The 24,486-nt window shown below is 38.5% G+C and overlaps 1 protein-coding gene across 2 annotated transcripts in view; it reads left to right on the forward strand.

Moving 5' to 3' along the window:
* The window catches only part of IREB2 (iron responsive element binding protein 2), a 62,964-nt gene that overhangs the window by 11,683 nt on the left and 26,795 nt on the right, over positions 1-24,486 (forward strand). For both annotated transcript variants that reach the window (XM_003275462.3, XM_030814873.1), the window contains exons 3-8: positions 13,116-13,281; positions 15,447-15,584; positions 16,463-16,681; positions 20,706-20,775; positions 21,933-22,116; positions 23,422-23,561. In XM_003275462.3, the coding sequence (XP_003275510.1) occupies positions 13,116-13,281; positions 15,447-15,584; positions 16,463-16,681; positions 20,706-20,775; positions 21,933-22,116; positions 23,422-23,561 (917 nt within the window). The remainder of the gene's footprint in view (positions 1-13,115; positions 13,282-15,446; positions 15,585-16,462; positions 16,682-20,705; positions 20,776-21,932; positions 22,117-23,421; positions 23,562-24,486) is intronic.

Consider the following 24,486-nt stretch of genomic DNA (forward strand, 5'->3'; position numbering starts at 1 on the left):
GTGCATTTTTTTTACTTGTTGCATGAGTCTCTCAACAACATAATTTAATTTATTGAGCTAATATTTATTGAGTACTTGTATATTTCTAGCAAATGAAAGATGGCTAAGATAGTATCTGTGCTAAAGAAAAGACACAGTTTAGTAATGGGGACATACATGGAAAGTATGTGTGAAGTACAGTACTATGTTGTAGCAATTTGGGTCCAGTCAGGAGATAGAAACCACATAATAGGTTAAACAGAGGAAGCTTAATATACATAATTATTAACTATGGTAAGAGTAATGGTAATACAGGAAAATTGTATATATTACTGTAGGGCTAAGGGAGAATACCCAAGGAAGGACAAACTTGGAAGAGGTGTGGGTTGGCCCACAGATAACAGAGAAGTATATTGGTTTTGGCCAGGTTGGAGCTGGTCTGGAGTTGCTGGGTAGGCAGTAGGCCACCCTCTGGAGTACCGGCAGGGGATCTGATGATCAGGAACTGGTGGTGTGGGCATGTGTTGGGAAAACAGATGCTGGTAGGGGCAAGAGCCCTTCAGAGCTCATGGGCCATGTCGGAGCTTGCAGAAGGAGTGACAGCTCAATATGTGACCTTCGAGGCAGCTTACAGATGTAGTCCACGTGCTATCAGAGCAGCAGGCCTTCTTTACAGGGGTGCCTCAGTCCAGGTACTGGCACAGGCAGGATGCCTTCAGAGCATACAGCTATGTAGGAACTCCGGCTCCTAAGTTGAGAGGGCTGTGGTGATATTAACAAATTTGTGTGTGTGTGTGTGTGTGTGTGTGTGTGTGTGTATGTATTTTAATATACAATGTAATGGTGTCCACATTTGGAAGTTCTGCATAACTTGATGAACTCTTATTTCTCAAAGACCAATAATGTAATGAGCAGACTGGTAGAAGCTTATTTCATTCAAATCTTGCTCTGTTGCCCAGGCTGGAGTGCAGTGGCGCAATCTCGGCTCACTGCAACCTCCACCTCCTAGGTTCAAGCGATTCTCCTGCCTCAATCTCCCGAGTAGCTGGGATTACAGGCGCCCACCACTACACCTGGCTAATTTTTTGTATTTTTAGTAGTGATGGGATTTCACCATGTTGGCCGGGCTGGTCTCGAACTCCTGACCTCAGGTGATCCACCCACCTCGGCCTCCCAAAGTGCTGGCGTTACAGGTGTGAGCCACCGTGCTCAGCCTTCATTCACTTTTGAGAAACTTTTTGCCAAATGTACACATTTGAATAACCATAGTTTGTCAGTTCCTTCAAGTGAAAAACTGTTCTTTAAAAAAAAAAAAAAGCTTAATTTTAGCTTGCAGCTCAAACATACAAGAGTTTTTCTGCAAGCAACTGATGTACTTTGGTTTTGAGTAGAAATATTGTATAAATATATTTCATTTTTGTCACACAGAATAATAAGACTTGACCTCAGCAGTTGAGATTTAATAAAATTAACAGTTTTTCTGCTTCTTAGGGACATTTTTAAGTGAAACTGGTATTTTGTGTGATAATAAACAATACGAGTACTACAGGTTGAGTATCCCTCATCTGAAAATCTGAAATCTGAAACCTTCTGAGCACCGACGCTCAAAGGAAATGCTCATTGGAGCACTCTGGATTTTTTTCTTTTTTCTTTTTTTAAGATGGAATTTCACTCTAGTTGCCCAGGTTGGAGTGCAATGGCACAATCTTGGCTCACTGCAACCCCTGCCTCCAGGGTTCAAGTGATTCTCCTGCCTCAGCCTCCCTAGTAGCTGGAACTACAGGCGTGAGCCACTGCATCCAACAGGGTTTCACCATGTTGGTCAGGCTGGTCTCAAACTCCTGACCTTAGGTGATCCACTCGCCTCAACCTCCCAAAGTGCTGGGATTACAGGAGTGAGCCACCACGCCTGGTGGATTTTGGATTTTTGGATTAGGAATATTCAACCTGTAGTACAATTTGGTGCCACTGCTTTGAGTCCTGCTAAGGCATCAGCAGTTTAGGACCACATTTTGAAAATCACAGTATGGGGTTGGAGAGACCACCTAGGGAACCTAAGTGAGAGATGATGTGGTGGTTGGGACTAGATTTAATGGTGATATTGTTAGAAGACAAAAAGATGTAGGAGAGAGGCATTGAGGAAAATGCCTCGATGTTTTGGCATAAACATCTGGAAGGATGGTGGTGCTATTTACTGCGCTAGGGAATGGAAGATGAGGTGATGATAAGGGGAAGGGGCAGAGGGGAAATCACTGAGTTCAAGTTTAGGTACTAGTGAATTTAGGAACATACCAGTATTAAAGTAAACACGTTCAGGAGGAATCGAGCATGTAGATTTGGAGCTTAGAAGACAGACTTGGACTACAGAAAATATTTTGGAATTATTAGTGTAGATGTAGTGATAATTGAAGCCATAGGAGCAGTTGTACTCCCTGGAGGAAGCAGTATAGAGTAAGAAAAAAAGTGAGTCTCAATATGAACTCTGAGGAACTCCTACATTTAAATATCAGATAAAGGAGTAGAGGTTAACAAGGAAGGTAGGCCTACCTAGAAGTGTTAAGAACTATAAAGGAGGCCTGGCATGGTGACCCACACCTGTAATCTCAGACACTTTGGGAGGCTGAGGCGGGAGAATCTCTTGAGCCCAGGAGTTCGAGACCAGCCTGGGCAACATAGTGAGACCCCCCTATCTCTATTTTTAAAAAATGAAAAAGAACTATAAAGGATCTAAAATTTTACCTTCCTTGGAAGTTAACAAATTAGCCTGACGTAGTTTCATGTGTGTTGGCAGGAGGCACCCAACTCCTGGATCAGAGACAATGGACAATTTATTACTCACAGCAAAGCATTATCCTTATTAACAGTATTTATGTTGGTTTCCCAAGCTCTAGTTTCTATAGGGTAATGTTGAAGGCCAGGTAACACCTGCACACAACAGGTGTTGTGTTACATACAGAAAAGGAACTGTGGCTTAGGAAACCCAAGTCTTTAATAATGGGTAGTAAGCATGCCTGCTCTTTGCTCCAGAGCAAGATGCTATCGTGTATTCGAAGACTATTCACTATATAGACATCTCTGAAAAAATAGTCTGGAACAAAGGTAGTCATTGCCTCTGTTCACAAGTCTTGAAGAAATGTGAGATGGGAGACATGGAAAATTGTCTTCCAACAATATGTTAAAAAGAAAACTGGAGGATGGTGCTGTGGAATCCAGTAGAAAGAGTGTTTCAAAAAGGAGGTAATTATTAGCTCTGCTGAATATTGCTACAAGGCTGTTAGGATTCTAGCTAGACCTGCTTCATTCGTGTTTAAGGATAGAAATAATATTGATTAGGGCTAAGGTGAATGGAAGGTAGAAAAGTGGGCACTTTTAGAGAATTTGAAGGAAGCAGTACTTTTGTTGTCAACTGGGGCTAGGAGCTGTTTAAATGTTGATGGGAAGAAACCAATTGAATTGCAAACCAGTTTGCAAAAAAGGAGAGAGGAAATGATTGATGACTCTTGAGTCCTAAAATGGTTAATGGAAATAGGATGCAAAACTCCCATAGAGAAGTTATCATTTAGTAGGAGGAAGTCTGCAGCTCCCTTAACTGGTGAAAGGGTGAATCCAGAGGCAGCAAGGCTTGTGGGTGTATAGTAGGAGGAAGCTGAGAGGTAGGAACTGTTAGTTTCTATTTATCAGTGAGGTAGGAAATGGGGCTAGGTCCTGTAGACGATAAATAGAGATTAAATTTTAAGGAGAGTGGATGAAGATAAGAATTAATTGATGTGGAGTGTGGGAAAATAAGCAGATCAGAGAAACATTAGGATTTCTGGGTGAATAGTGAGGACCTGGCTGGGCGTGGTGGCTCATGCCTGTAATCCTAGCACTTTGGGAGGCCGAGGCGGGTGGATCACCTGAGGTCAGGAGTTCGAGACCAGCCTGACCAACATGGAGAAACTAAAAATACAAAATTAGCCGGGCGTGGAGGCGCATGCTTGTAATCCTAGTTACTCGGGAGGCTGAGGCAGGAGAATCGCTTGAACCCAGCAGGCGGAGGTTGCGGTGAGCCGAGATCGCGCCATTGCACTCCAACCTGGGTGACGAGCGAAAACGCCGTCTCAAATAAATAAATAAATAAATAAAAATAGTGAGGACCTGATTGAGGTTATAATCATGTATTTACATTGGTGCCAGTTTCTCTGCATTGATGTTTTAGGAATTTTTTCCTCATTCTTCTCCTCAACATAAAACTTAATACCACAACAAATTACCATTCATACCTGTTAGAATGGGTACTATATAAAAGACAGACAGTGACAAATGTTGGGGAGGATGTGGAGAAATGGGAAACCTCATACACTGCTAGTGGGAATGTAAAATAGTGCAGCCACTTTAGGAAACAATTTGGCAGTTTGTTAAAAAGTTAAACATAAATTTACCACGTGGCCCAGCAATATCATTCCTAAGTATCTATCCAAGAAAAATGAAAACATTTATTACACAAAGATTTTCAAATGATCTTAGCAGCATTATTCATAGCCGAAAATTGAAACCAACCTAAATGTCCTGCAGTGGGTGAATGAGTAGGCAAAACTTTGGTATACAATGGAATACTATTTGGCAGTAAAAAGAAATTGACTATAGATACCTGCTACAACGTGGATGAACTGTAAAAAGCAGGCTCAGTGAAAAAAATGCAGACATAAGAAACTATTTTATGATTTCATTCATATGAAATGCCCAGGAAAGGCAAAGAGTAAATTGGTGATTTCTTGGGTTACAGAGGAGGAGGAGAGGGATTAACAGTAAATAGGCATGAGAGATCTGTTGGGATGATGAAAATGTTCTAAAACTGATTTATGATGTTGATTGTACAACTTGGTAAACTTACATTACAAAAATCACTAAATCATACACTTGGAAAGGATGAATTATAAGATATATACAATATGCCTTAATAAACTTAGGACTTGTTTTATTATTTATTTATTTAGAGACAGGGTCTTACTCTGTCTGTTGCCCAGGCTGGAGTGCAGTGGCATGATCACGGCTCACTGCAGCCTTGACCTCCTGGGCTCAAGGGAGCCTCCCGCTTCAGCCTCGTTAGTAGTTAGGGTCACAGGTGCACACCCCTGTGCCTGATGAATTTTTTATTTTCTTGTAGAGATGATCTTGTTATGTTGCCCAGGTTGTCCGAATTCCTAAGGTCAAGCGATCCTCTTACCTTGGCCTCCCAAAGTGCTGGGATTACAGGCATGAGCCACTGTGCCCAGCCAGTAAAGTTAGTTTTAAAAAAGAGAGAATAGTTCTTAAGCAGGGAGGTGATGTGGAGTGGACCAGCTGCGGGGGTGGGGTGAAAAAAGAACAGGATTGGTGTTTTCTTGGGCAAATGGGGTAAAAGAACAAAGAAGAAATAAATGTAGGGTTTGGGGAAGTGAGAGATTGAACCACATTGACCCTAAGTAAGGAAAGCGTGGATAGGCTGGTGCCAACGAGTAAGGAGAAAGTCCCCACATTATTGAAGAACAGATGTGGTAAGAGTGGGGATCAGAGGGGTTCTGAAGTTTAGGAAGCTTGCAAGATGGTATAGTTGGAGCATAAGAGCGTATGTAGAGGTGAGATGGGGAGAGTAGGAAGGAAGGGAATAAATGGGCCTTCCTGAACTTTATACCTGTTTTAAAGTGGGGATGTAGAATTAATATTGTTGAAAAAGCAAACCAAGGCCGGACATGGTGTCTCCTGCCTTTAATCCCAGCACTTTGGAAGGCCAAGGCTGGAGGATTGCTTGAGGCCAGAAGTTGGGAGACCATCCTGGGCAACATAGGAAGATCCCATCTCTATTAAAAAAGAAAAATCCAGAGCATATGTCCATTTTTCACATCTGCTAATTTACTCTCTATTGTTGTAACTCTTCTACTGGAATATCTACCTGTAGGTTTAATTTAAGGGTTAAATGGAATAATTTATATAAAGCACCTCTGTATCTGCCCCTTAGTCCTAAATAAACAACTGCAGATGATATTGTTGGAAAAGTTGAGGAAGAAAAGATATTTGTTATCTATTACTGCATAACAAACCAAAAGCAACAGTAAACATTTATGACAGTCACAGTTTCTGTAGGTCAGGAATTTGCAGTGGCTTAGTCGATAGTCCTGGCCTAAGGCCTCACTCACATGGCTGACAGGCTGGCGCTCCCTGATGATGGAAAGGCTTCAGTTCTTTTCCATAAGGGCCTCTCCTCGGTGCTGCTCAATAGTCTCATAATAGGCTGCCGGCTTTTCACTGAGTAATCTAAGAGAGGAAGGTTGAAGCCAAAATACTTGTATAGCCCAGCTTTGGAAGGCTCACACTGTCGTCTCTGCCATACTCTATTGAGTCAGACAAGCAGAACTGATTTCAGTATAGATTATATGAGAGCATGACTATCAGAAGGCAAGTATTATTGGTATCATCTTGGAGATTGGCTACCACAGGGAGAAATAAGAAATTTTGTTTTTGTTTTGAGAGAGAGAGTGGTATTTTTATTCATTTGCATCTTCCCTGGCAGTAGGTCTCTAGTCATTACTTTTACAGATTTAGACAAATTTGAGATAGTTGGTGCTTCTTCATGACAAAATGTTGAGTTAACATTTGTGGGACCAGGTGTGGTGGCTTATGCCTATAATCCCAGTACTTTGGGAGGCCAAGGTGGGAGGACTGCTTGAGCCCAGGAGTTCGAGAACTCCCTGGGCAACATGGCGAAACCCCATCTCTACAAAAAAAAATTACAAGAATCAGCTGGGCATAGTGGTGTACGCCTGTAGCTCAGCTACTCTGGAGGCTGAGGTGGGAGGATTGCCCGAGCCCAGGAGATCAAGGGTATAGTGAGCCATGATCATGCCACTGCACTCTAGCTTGGGCGACAGAGCAGGTCCTTGTCTCAAAAAACTAAAATACTTTTGTGATTAGTGCTTTCTCATAGCACTCTTGATAATTGCTTTTTAATTTTTAAATAAGAATTTTTTAAAACCCTACTTGTTAAGTTATAACTAAAACAGTAGCCTTTTGCCCTGTCCCCAAATTCTACTCCCCAGAGAATACTATTTTCAATTCTCCTGACTGTTTCTTCTGGTAATTTCCTCCATGTTGTTAAATTGCCCTTCTTATACTACTCTTTCTTGATTTTCCAATTTTAGATTTTAGTAGTTTTGTACTGTGAAAATGGTAATTTGGCACTTCTGTATATTTATGCAACTCATAATTTTTGGTGGAATCAATGTTCAGCATTTATGTTATTATGACTATAAATGTTCTTAGTCAATCCCTGTAGTAAATGATGATTGTATCTCATCTCTCATATAACTTCGTATTTTTCCTGGGATTAATGGATTACCTTTTTTGTTTGCTTAGTATTCTATGTCCTTATGAATAAATCATCCCTGAACTCTCCAAAAGAACTAAATTCCTCCTCCTGTTATAATCATGTAATCTATCGGTTATTTTTTTTTTCTTCTGTTGATGACATGCTATCTGGACTTCATCTTCTGGTCTATCTGGGACTGACTGCATTGTAGCTTGCACAGCCGTTGTCGTAGAAGAGTCTGCTCTCTCTTTGTTTTGGAGACTTTCCAAGATTTAGTGGTTTTCTGTTTTTTGTTTACTCTCTGGTTTTATAGAGCATGTCCTCTACTAGGTTCCTAAGAAAGGATGCCTGAGAAATACATTTTTGAGACCTTGCTTGATTAATTGATAGTTTTCCTGTGTTTAAATTTCTTGGTTGGAAATTATTTTCATTTGGAATTTTGAAGGCATTTTTCCATTGTCTGCTAGGTTTTAACACTCCTCATAAGAAATCTCAGGCAATCCTGATTTCCTAAACTTTGTTTCTGCTTACCTTTCCCCCATGTAGACATTTAAGTTTCAGCTATCTCTCCTCTGTTCTGCTCAGTCCATTACCAGTCATCTATCCTGTTTTTCAAAATTTTATTGGCTTTGCCTCACCCTGTCACTTTTTTTCTAGTGGGTTTATAACTTTTATAAACAAAAAATATTCCTGAGATTGTTTTTCCATAATAATTATCTAAATAAAAGGTTAATCTCGTATATAATTTCTGTGATAATATTTTCCTTCTCATTATCTCCAAATGTTCTATTAAAAAAATTTTTCCCCTGTAATTCCCCTTGGTTTGGGGGTCTTTTTATGTTTCTGACTGAAGTAAGGATGGAAACTAATATTGGTTAAGTGCCAACTATTTATTGTAATTTGAGAGCTTTACATGTACTAACTAGATGGATGAGGTAAGAAAGATATTCTTCACATCTCTCTTAGGTAGCTGACAGTCCCATTTTAGTGAGAAAATGTAACAACTTAGTCACTTTCCAAAGGCCATACCTGTAGTAAATACAGGCTTCGAATCTAGTATTTCTGATACTGTAGTCCTTTTTCTACTTTACGTACAACTTTATGAGTCTTTGTGTGTGAAAAATTTCAAACATGAAAGTAGGGAAATATACAACGCTAAGAGTGAACCCTAATGTAAACTGTGGGGTTGGGGTGATTGTGATATGTTGATATAGGTTCATCAATTGTAATAAATACACAGCTCTGTTGGGGAATGTTGATAGTGTGGGGGGCTACGTACATGTGGGAGTAGGGGGTATATGGGAAATATGTATACCTTCCTCTCAGTTTTGCTGTGAACCTACAACTACTCTAAAAAAATTAAGCCTCTCATTATGTTGGCCAGGCTAGTCTCAAACTCCTCACCTCAAATGATCCTCCAGCCTCGCCTCCCAAAGTCCTATGATTACAAGCATGAGCCACCGTTCCCAGCTGGTCATCACACTTTCTCAGAGGTGCCTTCACCACTCACCCCATCTAAGGGTGTTATTTTCTGTCCTGAACCCTACTCACCTCCCTAATAGCACCTGCCACTGTTTCTAAATATTTATTTGTTTGTTTACTTGTTTATGGACTGAATCTCCTAGTAGGCTTCAGCTTCGTAAGAGCAGATACCACGTCTCATTTGTTCACCTAGTGCTGGAACATACTAGAAAAGTCAATAAATGTATTCGTTTTGTTGTTTTTTGAGACAAGGTCTCACTCCCATTGCCCGGGCTGGAGTGCAGTGGCAAGATCAGCCTTGACTTCCCAGCCTCAGGTGGTTCTCCCAACTCAGTCTCCCAAGTAGCTGGAGCCAGACCCGCACACCAGGATACCTGGCTAGTTTTTTGTATTTTTAGTAGAGGTGGGGTTTCCACCATGTTGCCCAGGCTAGTCTTGATCTCCTGGACTCAAGCAGTCCCCCCACCTTGGCTTCCCAAAGTGCAGGGATTACAGGTATGCGCCACCATACCTGGCCAATAAGTATATTCTTAACGGGAAAAAAAAATAGGATGAGAATACTTTTATAACCCACCATGTAATTGTCAGCCATTTATCAGCATTTTGCCAATCTTTTGTTTCATATATTTCACCATATTTTAACCTGTAAAATTCTACCATATGCATAGCTGGTATATAAAAGGACTTTTAAAAAATCACAGTGCCATTGTTATACCAAACAAAATTAAGTAATCCCTTAATATAATTGGGTTTTTTGTTTGTTTGTTTGTTTTGGTTTTTGTTTTGTTTTGATTTGTTTTGTTTTTGAGACAGAGTCTCGCTCTGTTGCCCAGGCTGGAGTGCAGTGGCAAGGTCTCCACTCAGTGTAGAATCTGCCTCCCGGGTTCAAGCAATTCTTGAGCCTCAGCCTCCTGAATAGCTTGGATTACAGGTGCATGCCACCATGCCTGGCTAATTTTTGTGTTTTTAGTAGAGACCAGGTTTCGCCGTGTTGGTCAGGCTGGTCTATAACCCTTGACCGCAAGTGATCCACCTGCGTCGGCCTCCCAAAATGTTGCGATTACAGACGGTGAGCCACCATGCCCAGCCACTTAATAAAATCTAAAACTGAGTTCATATTCAGATTTTTCTGGTTGTCTCAAAAATACATTTTTACATTTGGTTTGTTGAAACAGTATCTAAATAGGGCCAACACAGTATTTGGTTGTTATGTCTTTTAAGTTTCTTTTAATCTGTAATAGTCTTCCTCTCCTCTTCTTTTTATGTTGAAAAACCTAGGTTCTTTATCCTGTAGAATGTCCCACATTCTAGATTTGGCTGATAGCTTCTTTGGGGTTTCATTTTACTTTCCTACTAACCCCCATGTTTCCAGTTAACTGGAAGTTAGAGCTAGAGGCTTAATTAGATCAGGTTTATTTATGTCCTTATTTTTGCAAGAACACTTCCTAGTTGGAACATGTAGTTTTTTGTTTCATCAGGAGGCAAATAATATCTCTAATATCTTACTTTTGGTGATGCTAAGTGGGTATGAGTGTTACCAGCTTGTAAGCTCCCCATCCACATAAATCCTAATGATTTTAGCACCCATTTGTGACCATTATCTAGATCCATTATTTCATTAGGTGTTGCACATTGGTGATCTTTCAAATTACATCATTTCTTCCACATTTACTAGCTGTAATTCTTCTATAACAAAGTACTTTTCTCTATTTGGTTACCTGAAAGAAGGAAAGATAATATTAACTATTGATTTTCCCCCTTTATTTGTCAGTTTTCAGAGTAATGAGTCGATGCCTTAGCAACTTTCATTGGTGATCAATGAAAGGTTTTTTAAGAGTCATTATGAACTAAGGGCTATTTATATATTTGATGTATTTTGGTGAATTATAGTTATTACTCATTTTGATGCTCAAATTGACCCGTTAGTGTCCCCATTAGTCTTTGATAACTTCTTTGGTTTCGAACACGAGATATCCCAGGCTCATTTTGTACAAATCCTTCTCCAGATTAGAATCAGTCATTTCTCCGAAAAACTGTTCTGTTGTGTGTGTTTAGGAAATAGTGTTTAGAAACAACAAATAGTTGTTAAGGGTTTGTAACTGTTGGGTTGTTATTCTAGGCATTTTCAGTGACAGAGCTAGAAAATACCTAATTTTTAGGAAGAGAAAAATAAATCATGAGTTCGTATACATGTTTATAATTGAAATGTAAGGACTTAACTTGGCTGTGATTTTTTTTTCCAGATTTTAAAAATAAGCTTCATTTAAAAAAAAATTAACGTGCGCTATTGGAAACTGAAAAACACAAGAAATGAGGAACAGAGTCATCCACAATCATAAGCAGTTTGACATGCCCTTCTAGGTCTTGTGTGTGTATATACATAACATCCATTTTTATGTGATTGAGATCATACAGTATGTATCATGCTTTTTCACATATCATGAACATTTATTAGTTCAGAACCCCAAAGCTACCTTCTGCCGTTCAGCTGCCAACCTATTGAATGAGTCCTGATACACGCTACCTAGGTGGTTTAACAGTTCCATGTTCAAGATGCGTCTTTTCCATCAATTATACCAAGATATTTACAAATTGGCTAACTCACTATCTCTGCTTTTTATCATACATTGTCACCTCAGGACATCTATAAAGCTTAGATGTTGCAAAATAAAGATTGGACTTTGTTCACAATAAACAGATGTATTACCAGAAATGCACATAGAGACCTATGGTTAAAATCTAAAACCTGTCCTCTGGATATGGAGACACTAGTAAAGAGCCTTACCCTTCACCCCTTTTCCCTCTTCTATCATTTCAGTGACTAAGTACATTACTACATCTAGCTCTAAGAAGTAGGTTAACAAATACCACTCCCAGAAGACAGGCCTTCCTTAAAAAAAAAAAAGATGTTTAAAAATGGATTATTTTACTGCCTCTACTTTTAACATACTTTGAGCCTTAGGAGTTGTTTATCCTTTACACACAACAGTATTAACTAAATTACATATGGTTAGACAATCTGAACTAATGTAACTCACAGGCACAGAAGTCTTCTCTCTGCATGCTTCCTCCTCCTCGCCCCTCTCCATCTCACCCAGTGAGCAGGAAATGCAAACACTCCTGTGAAATAACAAAAAAATACTTAGTGTTACTTTAGCTCTCATTAGCTACTCTGATTTTATACTTCTATGCCCTTGAAACCATAGTAACAAAAAGTACTTTTTTGCTTGCTGCTTGTTACACCAATCACAATCTCTGAATAGGAGCACTAATGACTGAATATAGTTTTCTTTCTTTGTGGTTCTTTTTGTACTTAGTACCAAGAAGGTACTCCCAATAAGGAAGTACAGTGGAAATACTGTGTGAGATATATGCTTAGTTTTTTTGTTTATCCTTTCGTTGTTTCTTTTTATTAAAATATGCATGCTAATATATTTTTAAAATTATATTTCTCATAATACACTTTTGATGATCTTATGTTTAATTATTTTAAAATAATATGGATATATTTTTAAACTCCCTTTCTTACAGGGAAGTTAGCATACTATAAACACTGTTCTGCTCTGCTTTTTCTCTTAATGATATATATTCTGGAGCTCACTCTTTATCAGCATGTAACTCTTCACTCCTTTAAACAGCTGCATGGTAATCCATTGTGTGGATTACAGTGATCTATTCAGCTAACCCCATATTAATTCAGTCTTCTCTTTAAATCCTAAGGAAACACTTTTGTGTGGCACAATGTGGTGTGAGAATTTAATATGATTGAAAATTTTAAAATATTGAAATCACTTTCTCAATTATGTCGTTGAAGTAATTAAGAGTGAATCAAAGTTTTCGTGAAATGAATTTTACTCACTCAGGCATTCCAATTTACTTTTAAACTTTAATCATTTTTGATGGAAATATTTTAAATTTATTACAGACTTTTATACAGTTTAATCATTTTCTTTTTGCCATACTAGGGGATGTCTGCATTATTGAATTGAATTCTGATATTCTGTGCTTTTTAGTTTTTCTGTGAATTCCTTGAATGTGAAGTATTTGTCATAGTTGCAGTATGATATTCCTAAATTAATGCAGCTCTTGTATGAAGGTTTTTATGTCTGCTTTTTTCAAGGCTTTGAGGTTATGTACAGGAAAGTCAGTTACAAAACACCTGATGTTAACATGAATGGTGTTATACTCTAGTTTGTCAGACTAAAAATGAATTGTTTAAATTGAGAAAACAGTGCATTTTTGTCTTTGTCTAACTTTTTGCTATGGCATTTTTAAAATAATACATAGGTATGGCTGTTTGCTTATTAATAGTAATATTTTCTTGAATCAGATGTTCTGCCTTACTCAATACGGGTCTTGTTGGAAGCTGCTGTACGAAATTGTGATGGCTTTTTAATGAAGAAGGAAGATGTTATGAACATTTTAGACTGGAAAACTAAACAAAGCAATGTTGAAGTGCCCTTTTTCCCTGCCCGTGTTCTTCTTCAAGATTTTACGTGAGTAATGGGTTTATTTTTTGTGAATGAACTCTTAGAGTGTGTTTCCTTTTTAAAATTCAGACTCTTGGCTAGGTGTGGTTGTTCATACCTCTAATCCCAGCACTTTGGGAGGCCAAGGCAGGAAGATCACTTGAGTCCAGGAGTTTGCAGTCAGTCTGGGCAACATAGTGAGACCCTGTCTGTACAAAAAATTTTTTTAAATTAGCCGAATGTAATGGTGCATGCCTGTAGTGCCAGCTACTCTGGAGGCTGAGGTGGGAGGATTACTTGAGCCCAGGAGTTTGAGACTGCAGTGAGCTGTGATCACACCACTGCACTCCAGCCTGGGTGACAGTGCAAGACCCTATCTCTAAAAATAAAAAATAAAAATTCAGACTCCCCAATGGATGGCTCTGTTTTTTGTGTTTTTTTGTTGTTGTTTGTTTTTTTTTAGGTTAGTTTATAAATTTAAAAATTTTGCCCTTTCTAAACTGAAGCAATTCATTAAAAATTAGGCACTGTTTTGCATACCATTTATTCAAAAACTGCTTTTGCTTAACTACCTTCTTACGATTTCTCAATAGGTTTCTCAAACTTAACATATTGAAAACTTGATTTTATTTTGAGGTAGTCTCACTCTGTCACCTAGGCCAGAGTGCAGTAATGCAGTCATAGTTCACTGCAGCCTCAACCTCCTGGGCTCAAGCGATCCTCCTGCCTCTGCCTCCCAAAGCTCTGGGATTACAGGCATGAGCCACCATACCCAGCCATCAAAACTTGAGTTTTTGATTGTCTATCTCAACTCACCTATTTCTTTCTAAGTCTTTTCTGTTATAGTAAATGGCACCATGCACTCCGTTTTGTTTAGGCTTCAAATTTAGGAGTTAGCCTTGATTTTTCTCTTTCTTTAATACCCTCTAACCCAGTCTATCAGCAAGCTCTGTCAGTGCTACCTTTTAAATATATCTTGTGTCCAATTATTTCTTTCCATCTCTATCACTGTCATTGTGGTTCTAGTCCCATTCTCTCTTAACCTGGACTGTAACTGCAGTAGTCTCTTATCTGGTATCCTTGCTGTCACACTTGGAATCAATAGTCTGTTCTTTACACAGTAGATGGAGTGACTTGGTTACAAATGTTAAGTCATATTATCCCTCCGTATACCAGTTGGCTTCCATCACACTTCAAATCCAGAGCCTTTACCATACTCTGAAAGATTTTGCCTGATCTGGGTGTCCAGGGATTATTTATTGGAAGAGTTAACCTTGAGCTGAGTTTTGAAAGAGGCATAGGGGTTAGCTGGAACATCCTCTTCACCCACCCACTCAAATCTGGTTTGTGTGCCACAGCTCTTTGTACCCTATGTATGCTATTACGGTACTTACGATACATAGCCGCATAAGAAATAAATGATATTTCTTACACCATCTATTCAGAAACTGCCTTTGCTTAACTACCTGCTTATGATTTCCACATAGCCAGTAGGTTTCTCAAACTTAACATATTGAAAACTTGATCTTATTTTGAGATACAGTCACGCTCTGTCACCTAGGCTGGAGTGTGCAGTGACGTGATCATAGTTCACTGCAGCATCGACCTCCTGGGCTCAAGCTGTTATTGTATGCAGCTATTATAGTACTTACGATACTATTCTTTCATCATTATCTTCCCTAAAATTTTTTTGAGAGCCAGAACTATGTCTTATTTGGCCTTGTACCATTGGTGTCTAGCACACTGAAGGTATTTGATAAATGCTTGTTATATAGTTGGCTGGATAGATGGGTGGATGAATGTAAAATGGCAAAAGCTACTGTGGATAGCTTTGGGGTAACACAAAGGCACTGGGGGAAGGGGCTGGAACTAGGGAAAGGGGAGGGTACATCAAAAAAATACATGGCAAAAGAGTTTCACAGGCATTTTCCCTGAAGTTCACTTATGCCTCAAAAATTATCTCTTATTATTTTTGGCATATTTGCCCAAGTACTTCCGTTCTCAGATAATGTTTAATGTTAATTCTCATTGAACAGGATACTTCTAACTTATAAAGTACATTATGAAAAATGAATGTAAACTAGACAGGGATACTTTTTAAAATATGAAAATGAAAAAGTTTATATTTATCATTTATTAAGCATGTATAAAAAACAATTTGGACTATAATTTGACCATTCTTTATTTTTTAGTGGAATACCAGCAATGGTGGATTTTGCTGCTATGAGGGAGGCAGTGAAAACTCTTGGAGGTGATCCTAAGAAAGTCCATCCTGCTTGTCCGACAGATCTTACAGTTGACCATTCTTTACAAATTGACTTCAGTAAATGGTACTTCAATGCAGATATTTATAGACAGCCATGCAAGTTAATAGGCTGGAAATGTGTCATGTAGAGGAAAAGGAATAGAGATAATTTATGTCAGAGAAAAGTATGCTAAATTTAGTATTGGTTAGTATATAAAAGCTAAAACTGGTGAAAAGTTTATGGAATGGTGGGGTATTTTTCATATTTGTGTATTTCTGCTGCCGTTTTTGATAGAAATGAATAAGCCTAGGACCTGCTTTTTGGAGTGAACCTCTGAATTCAGTCTTTGTTTCCTTTTTTGTTTTTTAACCTACTTGTCTTTCAGAAAGAATCGAAAGATGTGAGCCATGAATATTTTTAGTTATTTGATGATTAAAAACATTGAACTCACTAAAGCTCTATTTTCCTTCCACTGAAATAAGTTTCTTGTATTTATAAGGTCCCTTTGACCAAGACCAAACTAGAGAAGACATATTTCTGTTGCCGTAAAGTAACTTTTTTAAAACATTCCCTGGAGTAGTGGAATAAGACTGCAATTTATTATAGCCCATGAGAGGGGTTTTGCCTTCGAGATAAACTGTAGCTCTAAATTTCTTTTAAGTTGTTAGAGGGAAAAAATCTATTTCAGTACTTGCTAAAAGTTATTTAAATTAGTAGAGTATATGAAAGTGATTTTACTGGACGCTTAGAATTCTGTTTTCATTTCTGTAAATTTAAATGACCTGTTTCTTTTTATATATATATATAATCTGAGATTTGCCTTTGAAACCTGAGTTAAATGATACATTAGCCTTCAAACATCAGTTACTTCCAGATAGCATTGCTAGTGTGCATTTTTTTTTAAGAGCTAAATTTATGTCCCTTTTAAATGGCTTTATTTTGTTTTCTTTTTGGAATGACAGTGCAATACAGAATGCACCAAATCCTGGAGGTGGTGACCTGCAGAAAGCAGGAAAGCTCTCTCCACTTAAAGTGCAGCCTAAGAAGCTTCCCTGCAGAGGCCAGACTACCTGCCGAGGATCTTGTGATTCTGGAGAACTAGGCCGAAACTCAGGAACATTTTCTTCGCAGATTGAGAATACACCCATCCTGTGTCCTTTTCATTTGCAACCAGTGCCTGAGTATGAGATTGTTTTTCTTAATGTTTATTAATACCAGGTTATTTTCCAGTTAAGAAAATCAAATTTACTCTCCTTCCCACCCAATTACTATTATGTTACCTTCACACTTAAGTACTGGATTGAATTTTTATATGTATTTCCTGTTATACTAAAAGAAGTAAATTTAGTGAAAATGATGATCTGTAAGTACCATTCTCTCTTACCATTACTAGGAAAGCAAACTTTTCTTAAGATTTATCTGTAAATAGAATTCATCTTTTTGACGACTGTAAGCAGAAAAATGGGGTCTCATTTTAAACTAAAATTTTTATTTTAGTATATTTGTACCATTCATATACTCGTTAGTCATTCATATTTCTTATGTTAATTCCCTGTATATATCTTTAACATTTTTTTCCTACTAGGGGGTTTCTTATCTTTTCCTGTCGCATTAAGAGCTCTATGTTGGCTGGGCATGGTGGCTCACCACTGTAATCCTAGCACTTTGGGACGCCAGAGCAGGTGGATCACTTGAGCTCAGGAGTTTGAGACCAGCGTGGGCAGCATTGGTGAAACCCTATGTCTACAAAAAATTACCCGGGTGTGGTGTCGCACCCCTGTGGTCCCAGCTACTCAGGAGGCTGAGGCAGGAGAATCTCTTGAACCCAGGAGGTGGAGGTTGCAGCGAGCCAAGATCATGCCACTGCACTCCAGCCTGGGCGTGACAGAAAAAAAAAAAAAAAAAAGCCCTATGTTAACAATAAAATTTTTGTTTTTTATGTTTCAAATCTAGTAAGTCCTTTTAAATAAGTGATTTCCTGTATGGTAACATGGAAAGTAGTAAACATGCTATTCCTAGGATTTGGCTAGATTTCCTAATGGGTAATTTTTTTAAATAAGAAAAAGAGTTCTATGGCCAGGCATGGTGGTGCATGCCTGGAATTCCAGCACTTTGGGAGGCCGAGGCAGGCAGATCACCTGAGGTCAGGAGTTCGAGGCCAGCCTGGCAAACATGACGAAACCCCGTCTCTACTAAAAATACAAAATTAGCCAGGCATGGTGGCAGGTACCTGTAATCTCAGATACTTGGGTGGCTGAGGCACGAGAATCGCTTGTACCGGGAGGCAGAGATCACAGTGAGCCGAGATCACGCCACTGCACTCCAGCCTGGGTGACAGAGCAAGACTCTGTCTCAGGAAAAAAAAAAAGAGTCGTACAGCTTTTAAAAATATATACTATAAAATTTCCAAACTTTTAAAATTTATTTATTTATTTTTAGGGACAGGGTCTCACTATGTTGCCCATGCTGGTCTGAAACTCTTAGGCTCATGCGATCTGTCTGCCTTGACCTTCCAAAGTGGGTTTTTTTGTTTTGTTTTGTTTTGAGACAGAGTCTCACTCTATTGCCTGGGCTGAAGTGCAGTGGCATGAGCATGGCTCACCACAGTCTCAACCTGTTGGACTCAGGTGATCCTCCCACCTCAGCTTCCCAAATAGCTGGAACTTCAGGCATGCACCACCATGCCTGGCTAATTTTTTCTGTATACAGGGGGTGTCACTGTGTTGCCTGGACTGGTCTCGAACTCCTGGCCTCAGGTGATCCTTCCACCTTGGCTGTCCAAAGTGCTGGGATTGTAAGCATGAGCCACTGTGCCCAGCCATATTTTTATTTTTAAGAGAGTTATGTGGATTGTTTTTGTCTTAGTTTAAATAATTCATGTAAAATATAACAATTTATCCTATTGTTAGTAAACTGTCTTTTTTTTTTTGAGATGGGGGTCTCTCTCTGTCACCCAGGCTGAGGTGCCGTGGCACCATCTGTAGCCCACTGCAGCCTCCAACTCCTAAGCTTAAGTGATCCTCCTACCTCAGCCTCCAGAGTAGCTGGGACTACAGGCACATGCTGTCAGGCCTGACTAATTTTATCTACCTTTTTTGGGGGTAGAAGTGGGTACTATGCTGCCCAGGCTGGTCTTGAACTGGGCTCATGCAGTCATCCCACCTTGGCCTCCCAAAGTGCTGGGACTGCAGGCATGTGGCACTCCACCTGGCTTTTTTTTTTTTAATTTAGTAAAAAATTACTTACACTTTAGGTTTTAAAAAGTTTAACACATTTAAGATTTAGAGTAGCTAAGAGTAACGTCCATTAATTTATCCTGAGTACCAAATAATGCGTTAATTCCTTTGTCCCTGACTGGATCTTCCAAATTCTGCCTAGTTCTAAAATTTTGGGCTTAATATTTTTATAAAGCCACAGGTTATAGTGACCTCGTGTGCTCTTCCTTTCTAAGGATTCGGTATAATCTGTGAGTCTTTTGCCACCAAATTTTGACAGTTTTATGTGATCACTTTCTTGTTCCTGTTGCCTAGTTGTCCTGGTTGTTAGGAGCATGTTGACTTTTGAGATTAACACCTCTTATACAGAAATTAATTTCCTGAAAAGGAAGATTTATTGATTCAAAATCATTGATTTCTTTAGTTTTTGTTTCTTTTTATAACTGGTACATCGTAAGTGGTTGGTGCTGTATTTTTATTTCTAAAAATCCAATCTGCTGTAACATTTCCCCATAATTTTGACTCCGAATTACAAAGTATTAAGATAGATTATATTGTAGTTCCTGGCTATGTGATAATAGTGACTCATTGGTATCTTTTAATATGTCAATGAAGTATGAATTATTGACTTAAGAAGTTGAGTTGAAAGATGAGAGCATAACCCTTGGCACTTCAAATTATCCCTAGTTTGAAGTCAGGTTATGAGCCAATAAATGTTTGTATGGCCCTTTGTAGCCATAAGTGCTATTGAAAGGTAAAATAATTGGAGTGGCTCAGAAAGCTGTTTTCCCTGAGGCCCTGAGAAAAATCTCACTAAGATATGCTTGGCTTCAGAAGATGACTCAACTATGAATTATTAAAGTAATCTTTGTTTTAAAAAAAAAAAAAAAGTTGTCCAGATGTGGTGGCTCACACCTGTAATCCCAGCACTTTGGGAGGCTGAGGCGGGTGGATCAATCGCCTGAGGTCGGGAGTTTGAGACCAGCCTGACCAACATGGAGAAACCCCATCTCTACTAAAAATACAAAATTAGCCGGGTGTGGTGGCGTATACCTGTAATCCCAGCTACTCAGGGGGCTGAGGTAGGAGAATCGCTTGAACCCGGTGGGGCGGAGGTTGTAGTGAGCCGAGATCATGTCATTGCACTCCAGCCTGGGCAACAAGAGCGAAACTCCGTCTAAAAAAAAAAAAAAGGTTGACAATTAAGCAACTGTAATTATCTGGACTGATTATCTGGTCCCTGAAGGACATGTATAATTTAAGTTATATTGATATTCTAGTCAACACCTAGTCACCAGCTGGCAGGTAAAAGAACCAGCTTAAAGCTGTTTGAAATAATTTTTAAAAGTAGCTACTAGATAAAAATAATTTTCTAAAAATGGTACTATGCTACTGCTTAGAGGTCAATTATTTTTGTCTCTTAGTTTAAATAATTCATGTAAACTATATTTATAATCCATGTAAAGTGAACTGCTACTTATACATAAAGTAGAGCCTTCTTTTGGTATGAGATGAATGAAAGATTTTTGCCAAAAGCTCTTTTTAAACTATAAAACGATGTTGAGATGTTGTTTGTCAATGCTGCATAGAAATAATCAGTGCCCATCTCCTAGTTTAATTGGCACAAGAGCCAGGTGGGGAGGAGAGTACATGCTTGTCGTTGAAGCTACTACTTTCCTCTTTTCTTGCAGTGGATAACCCAACAAAGTGTATTTTTATTATCACTTAAATACAGTTTTGGACATTGGTGTAATGTGGCTTTCTTATACTCAGTAAAATACAACTCATTTTTGTAGCTTTCTGGTGTGTTATTTTAAAGCAGAACTTTGTTGAAAAAGAAAATAATTCTGAGAAACCTAGTAAATAGTTCTTCCAAGGATTTTAAGAATATATTTGTGTATATATATGCCTAAGAATGATGACTTAGAAAGCAACAAGGCAAGTCTTTTTTGTAATACATACATTTAATGCCAGCTCTTCTTCCTTTTAGACCTGAAACAGTGTTAAAAAATCAAGAAGTAGAATTCGGCAGAAACCGAGAGAGGCTTCAGTTTTTTAAGGTATAAATGATTCAGGGAAATTTTTGTATTGTAATATATAAGCTAATGATAGGTACAATTTTTATATCTTTAGTTGTTTCTTTTTCTGTTTTGTTTTTTTTGTTGTTTTGTTTTTTTGTTTTTTTTTTTGTTTTGAGACAGAATCTCGCCCTGTTACCCAGGCTGGAGTCCAGTGGCGTGATCTTAGCTTACTGCAGCCTCAACCTCCTAGGTTCGAGCAGTTCTCCTACCTCAGCCTTCCGAGTAGCTGGGATTACACGCGCACATCACGCCTCACTAATTTTTGTATTTTTAGTAAAGATAGGTTTTCACCATGTTGGCCAAGCTGGTCTTGAACCCCTGGCCTCAGGCAGTTGCCTGCCTCCGCCTCCCAAAGTGCTGGGACTACAGGCATGAGCCACCATGCCTGTCCTATTTATTGTTTTATTAATTAATTAATTGATTTTTGAGGAAGAGTCTTGGTATTGCCCAGACAGGAGTACAGTGGTGTGATCTTGGCTCACTGCAACCTCCACCTCCTGGGTTCAAGCGATTCTCATGCCTCAGCCTCCTAAGTAGCTGGGATTACAGGTGTGTACCACTGCCTGGCTAATTTTTGTATTTTTAGTAGAGACGGGGTTTTGCCATGTTGGCCAGGCTGGTCTTGAGCTCTTGGCCTCAAGCAATCTGCCTGCCTTAGCCTCCCAAAGTGCTGCGATCACAGACATGAGCCACTCTGCCCAGCCACTTTAGTAGTTTCCAAAGGCTTTATAGTAGTACAACGCTTTTGTTCCTCAAATGAAATCTTAATTGGAAACCCTATTGTATAGAGAAAGATGAAAACAGTGGCTCTAGTTTAGGACAGAGAGCTCGGAGGGAGGGCCTTGTACATTGAGCCTTTCTTTCTTCTCATTCCTGAGAATCTTTGGAACACAGTTGAATACTGCCATTTGTCTGGACTTTTTAAACATTTTTATTTGACCTAAATTAATTTTGTCTTAATAAAAAATATATTTAGGTTCAGTATCTGTATATTTGTTTTTAACTATGTGATATGAACTTCGTATTTACCATATTGAACATTAGTCAGAATATTTTTAGTGTTAATATTACACCTTGGTTGTGAGCACAAATTTATATACTAACACTTGTGTTTCTTAAATTTAAACAAAATATAGTGGAGTTCAAGAGTTTTTAAGAATGTGGCAGTAATCCCTCCTGGAACTGGAATGGCTCATCAAGTAAACTTAGAATATTTGTCAAGAGTGGTTTTTGAAGAAAAGGACCTCCTCTTCCCAGACAGTGTAGTCGGCACAGATTCACACATAACAATGGTGAATGGTTTAGGGATTCTGGGGTGGGGTAAGTAAATGACTAAATATATTTTCATTTCTTTTGGGGTAAGGATGTCAAGAACATTGTAAAAGAACATAAATTATTGAGTTTTTATAGCCTCTTTGAGGCTGTGTGTTTTTCATCTGTAATAGCAGCAGCAACAACAAAATCCTAATTGAGAGTTTGTGATCAGTGTTGTGAAAGAGAATTTATGAAGAGAAATTTACACATTGTCTAGCACAGCACTACCATTTGTGAAGTAATTGAATGATAACGATTATGATACGTCTACAAAGGTTGCTTCTTTGTGTAAGGAACTTTTGTGGCTTCTCCTGGTCTTCTTTATAAGTCCAGATTTCTTGCCATTTTATACAAGGCCCTTCACAACCTCTGGTGTCCCTTTAGCCACTCACCTACACCCATCTTAGAGACTAGTCATTTCTTTACTTATGTGGGCTGTCTCTTCTTTTTTTTTTGGAGACAGCATCTTGCTCTGTCACCCAGGCTGGAGTGCAGTGGCGCAATCTTGGCTCACTGCAGCCTCCACCTCCTGGGTTCAAGCAATTCTTGTGCCTTAACCTCCCAAGTAGCTGGCACTACAGGCACGTGCCACCATGCCCAGCTAATTTTTGTATTTTTAGCAGAGATACGGTTTTGCTATGTTGGCCTGGCTGGTTTCGAATTCCTAGTCTTAAGTGATCCACCCACCTCAACCTCCCAAAGTGCTGGGATTACAAGCCTGAGCCACTGAGCCCAGCTAGCTATGCTCTTTTATACCCCATGACTTTGCATAGGCTATTTCTTCTGGAAGAATGCATTCTGCTGACCATGACTTTGTTGAAATGTGGCTACTATTAACTAATCCAAGACTGGCCTCAGTTATCTTCTGAAAGTCTTAACTCCCCTGCTGAGTTCAGTGTACCTCACTTTGTAAACTTACTCTTTCACAGGGTGTTATAATTGTTGATTTTTTTGTCTCATTTCATTAGACTGAACTTGTTGAGATTGGCAGGGACTGGATTCTGTTTCTATCTATCTTGAATACAGTACAGTGCCTAACATAATGAATACTTAAACTAATATTTTAACTTGAATATACTTAAAACTAATATTTTACTTTGAATATAAAGGTAAAATAATAGTTTTTCAACCATGCGAGTGGAATCATTTCTTTTGGGAAGCCTTGGGTTCAGTGTCCACATTAATAGCTATATAGCAACTCTGTAAAGTACTGTGTAAGATAAACTCATGAAACACCTAGAGATTCAGATGTTACAGAGATAAATTATCTTTAAATATACTGTGCTAATATACCTGTCTTTATTACGTTAGGGGTTGGAGGCATTGAAACAGAAGCAGTTATGCTTGGTCTGCCAGTTTCTCTTACTTTACCAGAGGTGGTTGGATGTGAGTTAACTGGGTCATCAAACCCTTTTGTTACATCCATAGATGTTGTTCTTGGTATTACAAAGGTAAGTTAAAGTTGTGGTAGCTCTATGACTTAGTGAACATTATTTTTACAAAAATTGAAGAGCTCTACGAGCGCAGGGATTTGGATTCATTACTGCATCCTCAGGTCTCTTGACATTAGTCACGTCATCATAGTTATCATAGTAATAACAACAAACGTAACATTTACTTTGTACTAATAAATACAAAGAAATTTGTTGTGTTCACTTATGTTAGCTCATTTATTCCTTATAACAAGCCTGTGAGATGGATACTATTACTATTCTCATTGTAACTCTGAGAAAACTAAGGTACAGTAGAGTTTGATGATGTACCATAGGGTCGAAGGGCTGAGTAGTAAGGGGTAGAGCAAAGATTCCAGGCAGTCAGATTCTTGAGTCCATTGTCTTAACCATTATGCCTTATTAGTGCCTTGTTGCCTTAATAAACACTTGTTGACTACATTATTTTTTTCTCTTTTCTATGTGAATTTTTAAAAAATGTTTAGCAAAAGTTGATTGTATCTTCTTTAATTAAATTATTTGCCCATTAGAAACTGTTGCTCTACTAAGTAGTGCTTTCAAAAACATGGACTGTAGAAATGTGATATATCATTTTTCTGTTGCCCTTTTAACATTTCTCTGGATTATTATGTAAAAACCTTTTCTCTGAATTTTTAAAATACTAGCTTCAGAACTTCAATACATACACTGAGCTGTTTAAGCATATTAATACACAGGCTCACGGATTTCCTAGTGAACAATAATTTGTAACTCTTCTTCCTAAATAGCTGGCTTTTACTAACTTTATTTTAATGATTAAGTTCTATTTTGTTAAATGAATGTACCTGGGAAATGTTCCACATATAACTCCAATTTGGATCCCAATTCAGCATTTTTGGTTAGATTATTGGTACGAAGGCTTTCAGGAGTATCAATCTCAGCATTT

This window comes from Nomascus leucogenys, chromosome 6, assembly GCF_006542625.1.
Source record: "Nomascus leucogenys isolate Asia chromosome 6, Asia_NLE_v1, whole genome shotgun sequence".
Taxonomy (NCBI): domain Eukaryota; kingdom Metazoa; phylum Chordata; class Mammalia; order Primates; family Hylobatidae; genus Nomascus; species Nomascus leucogenys.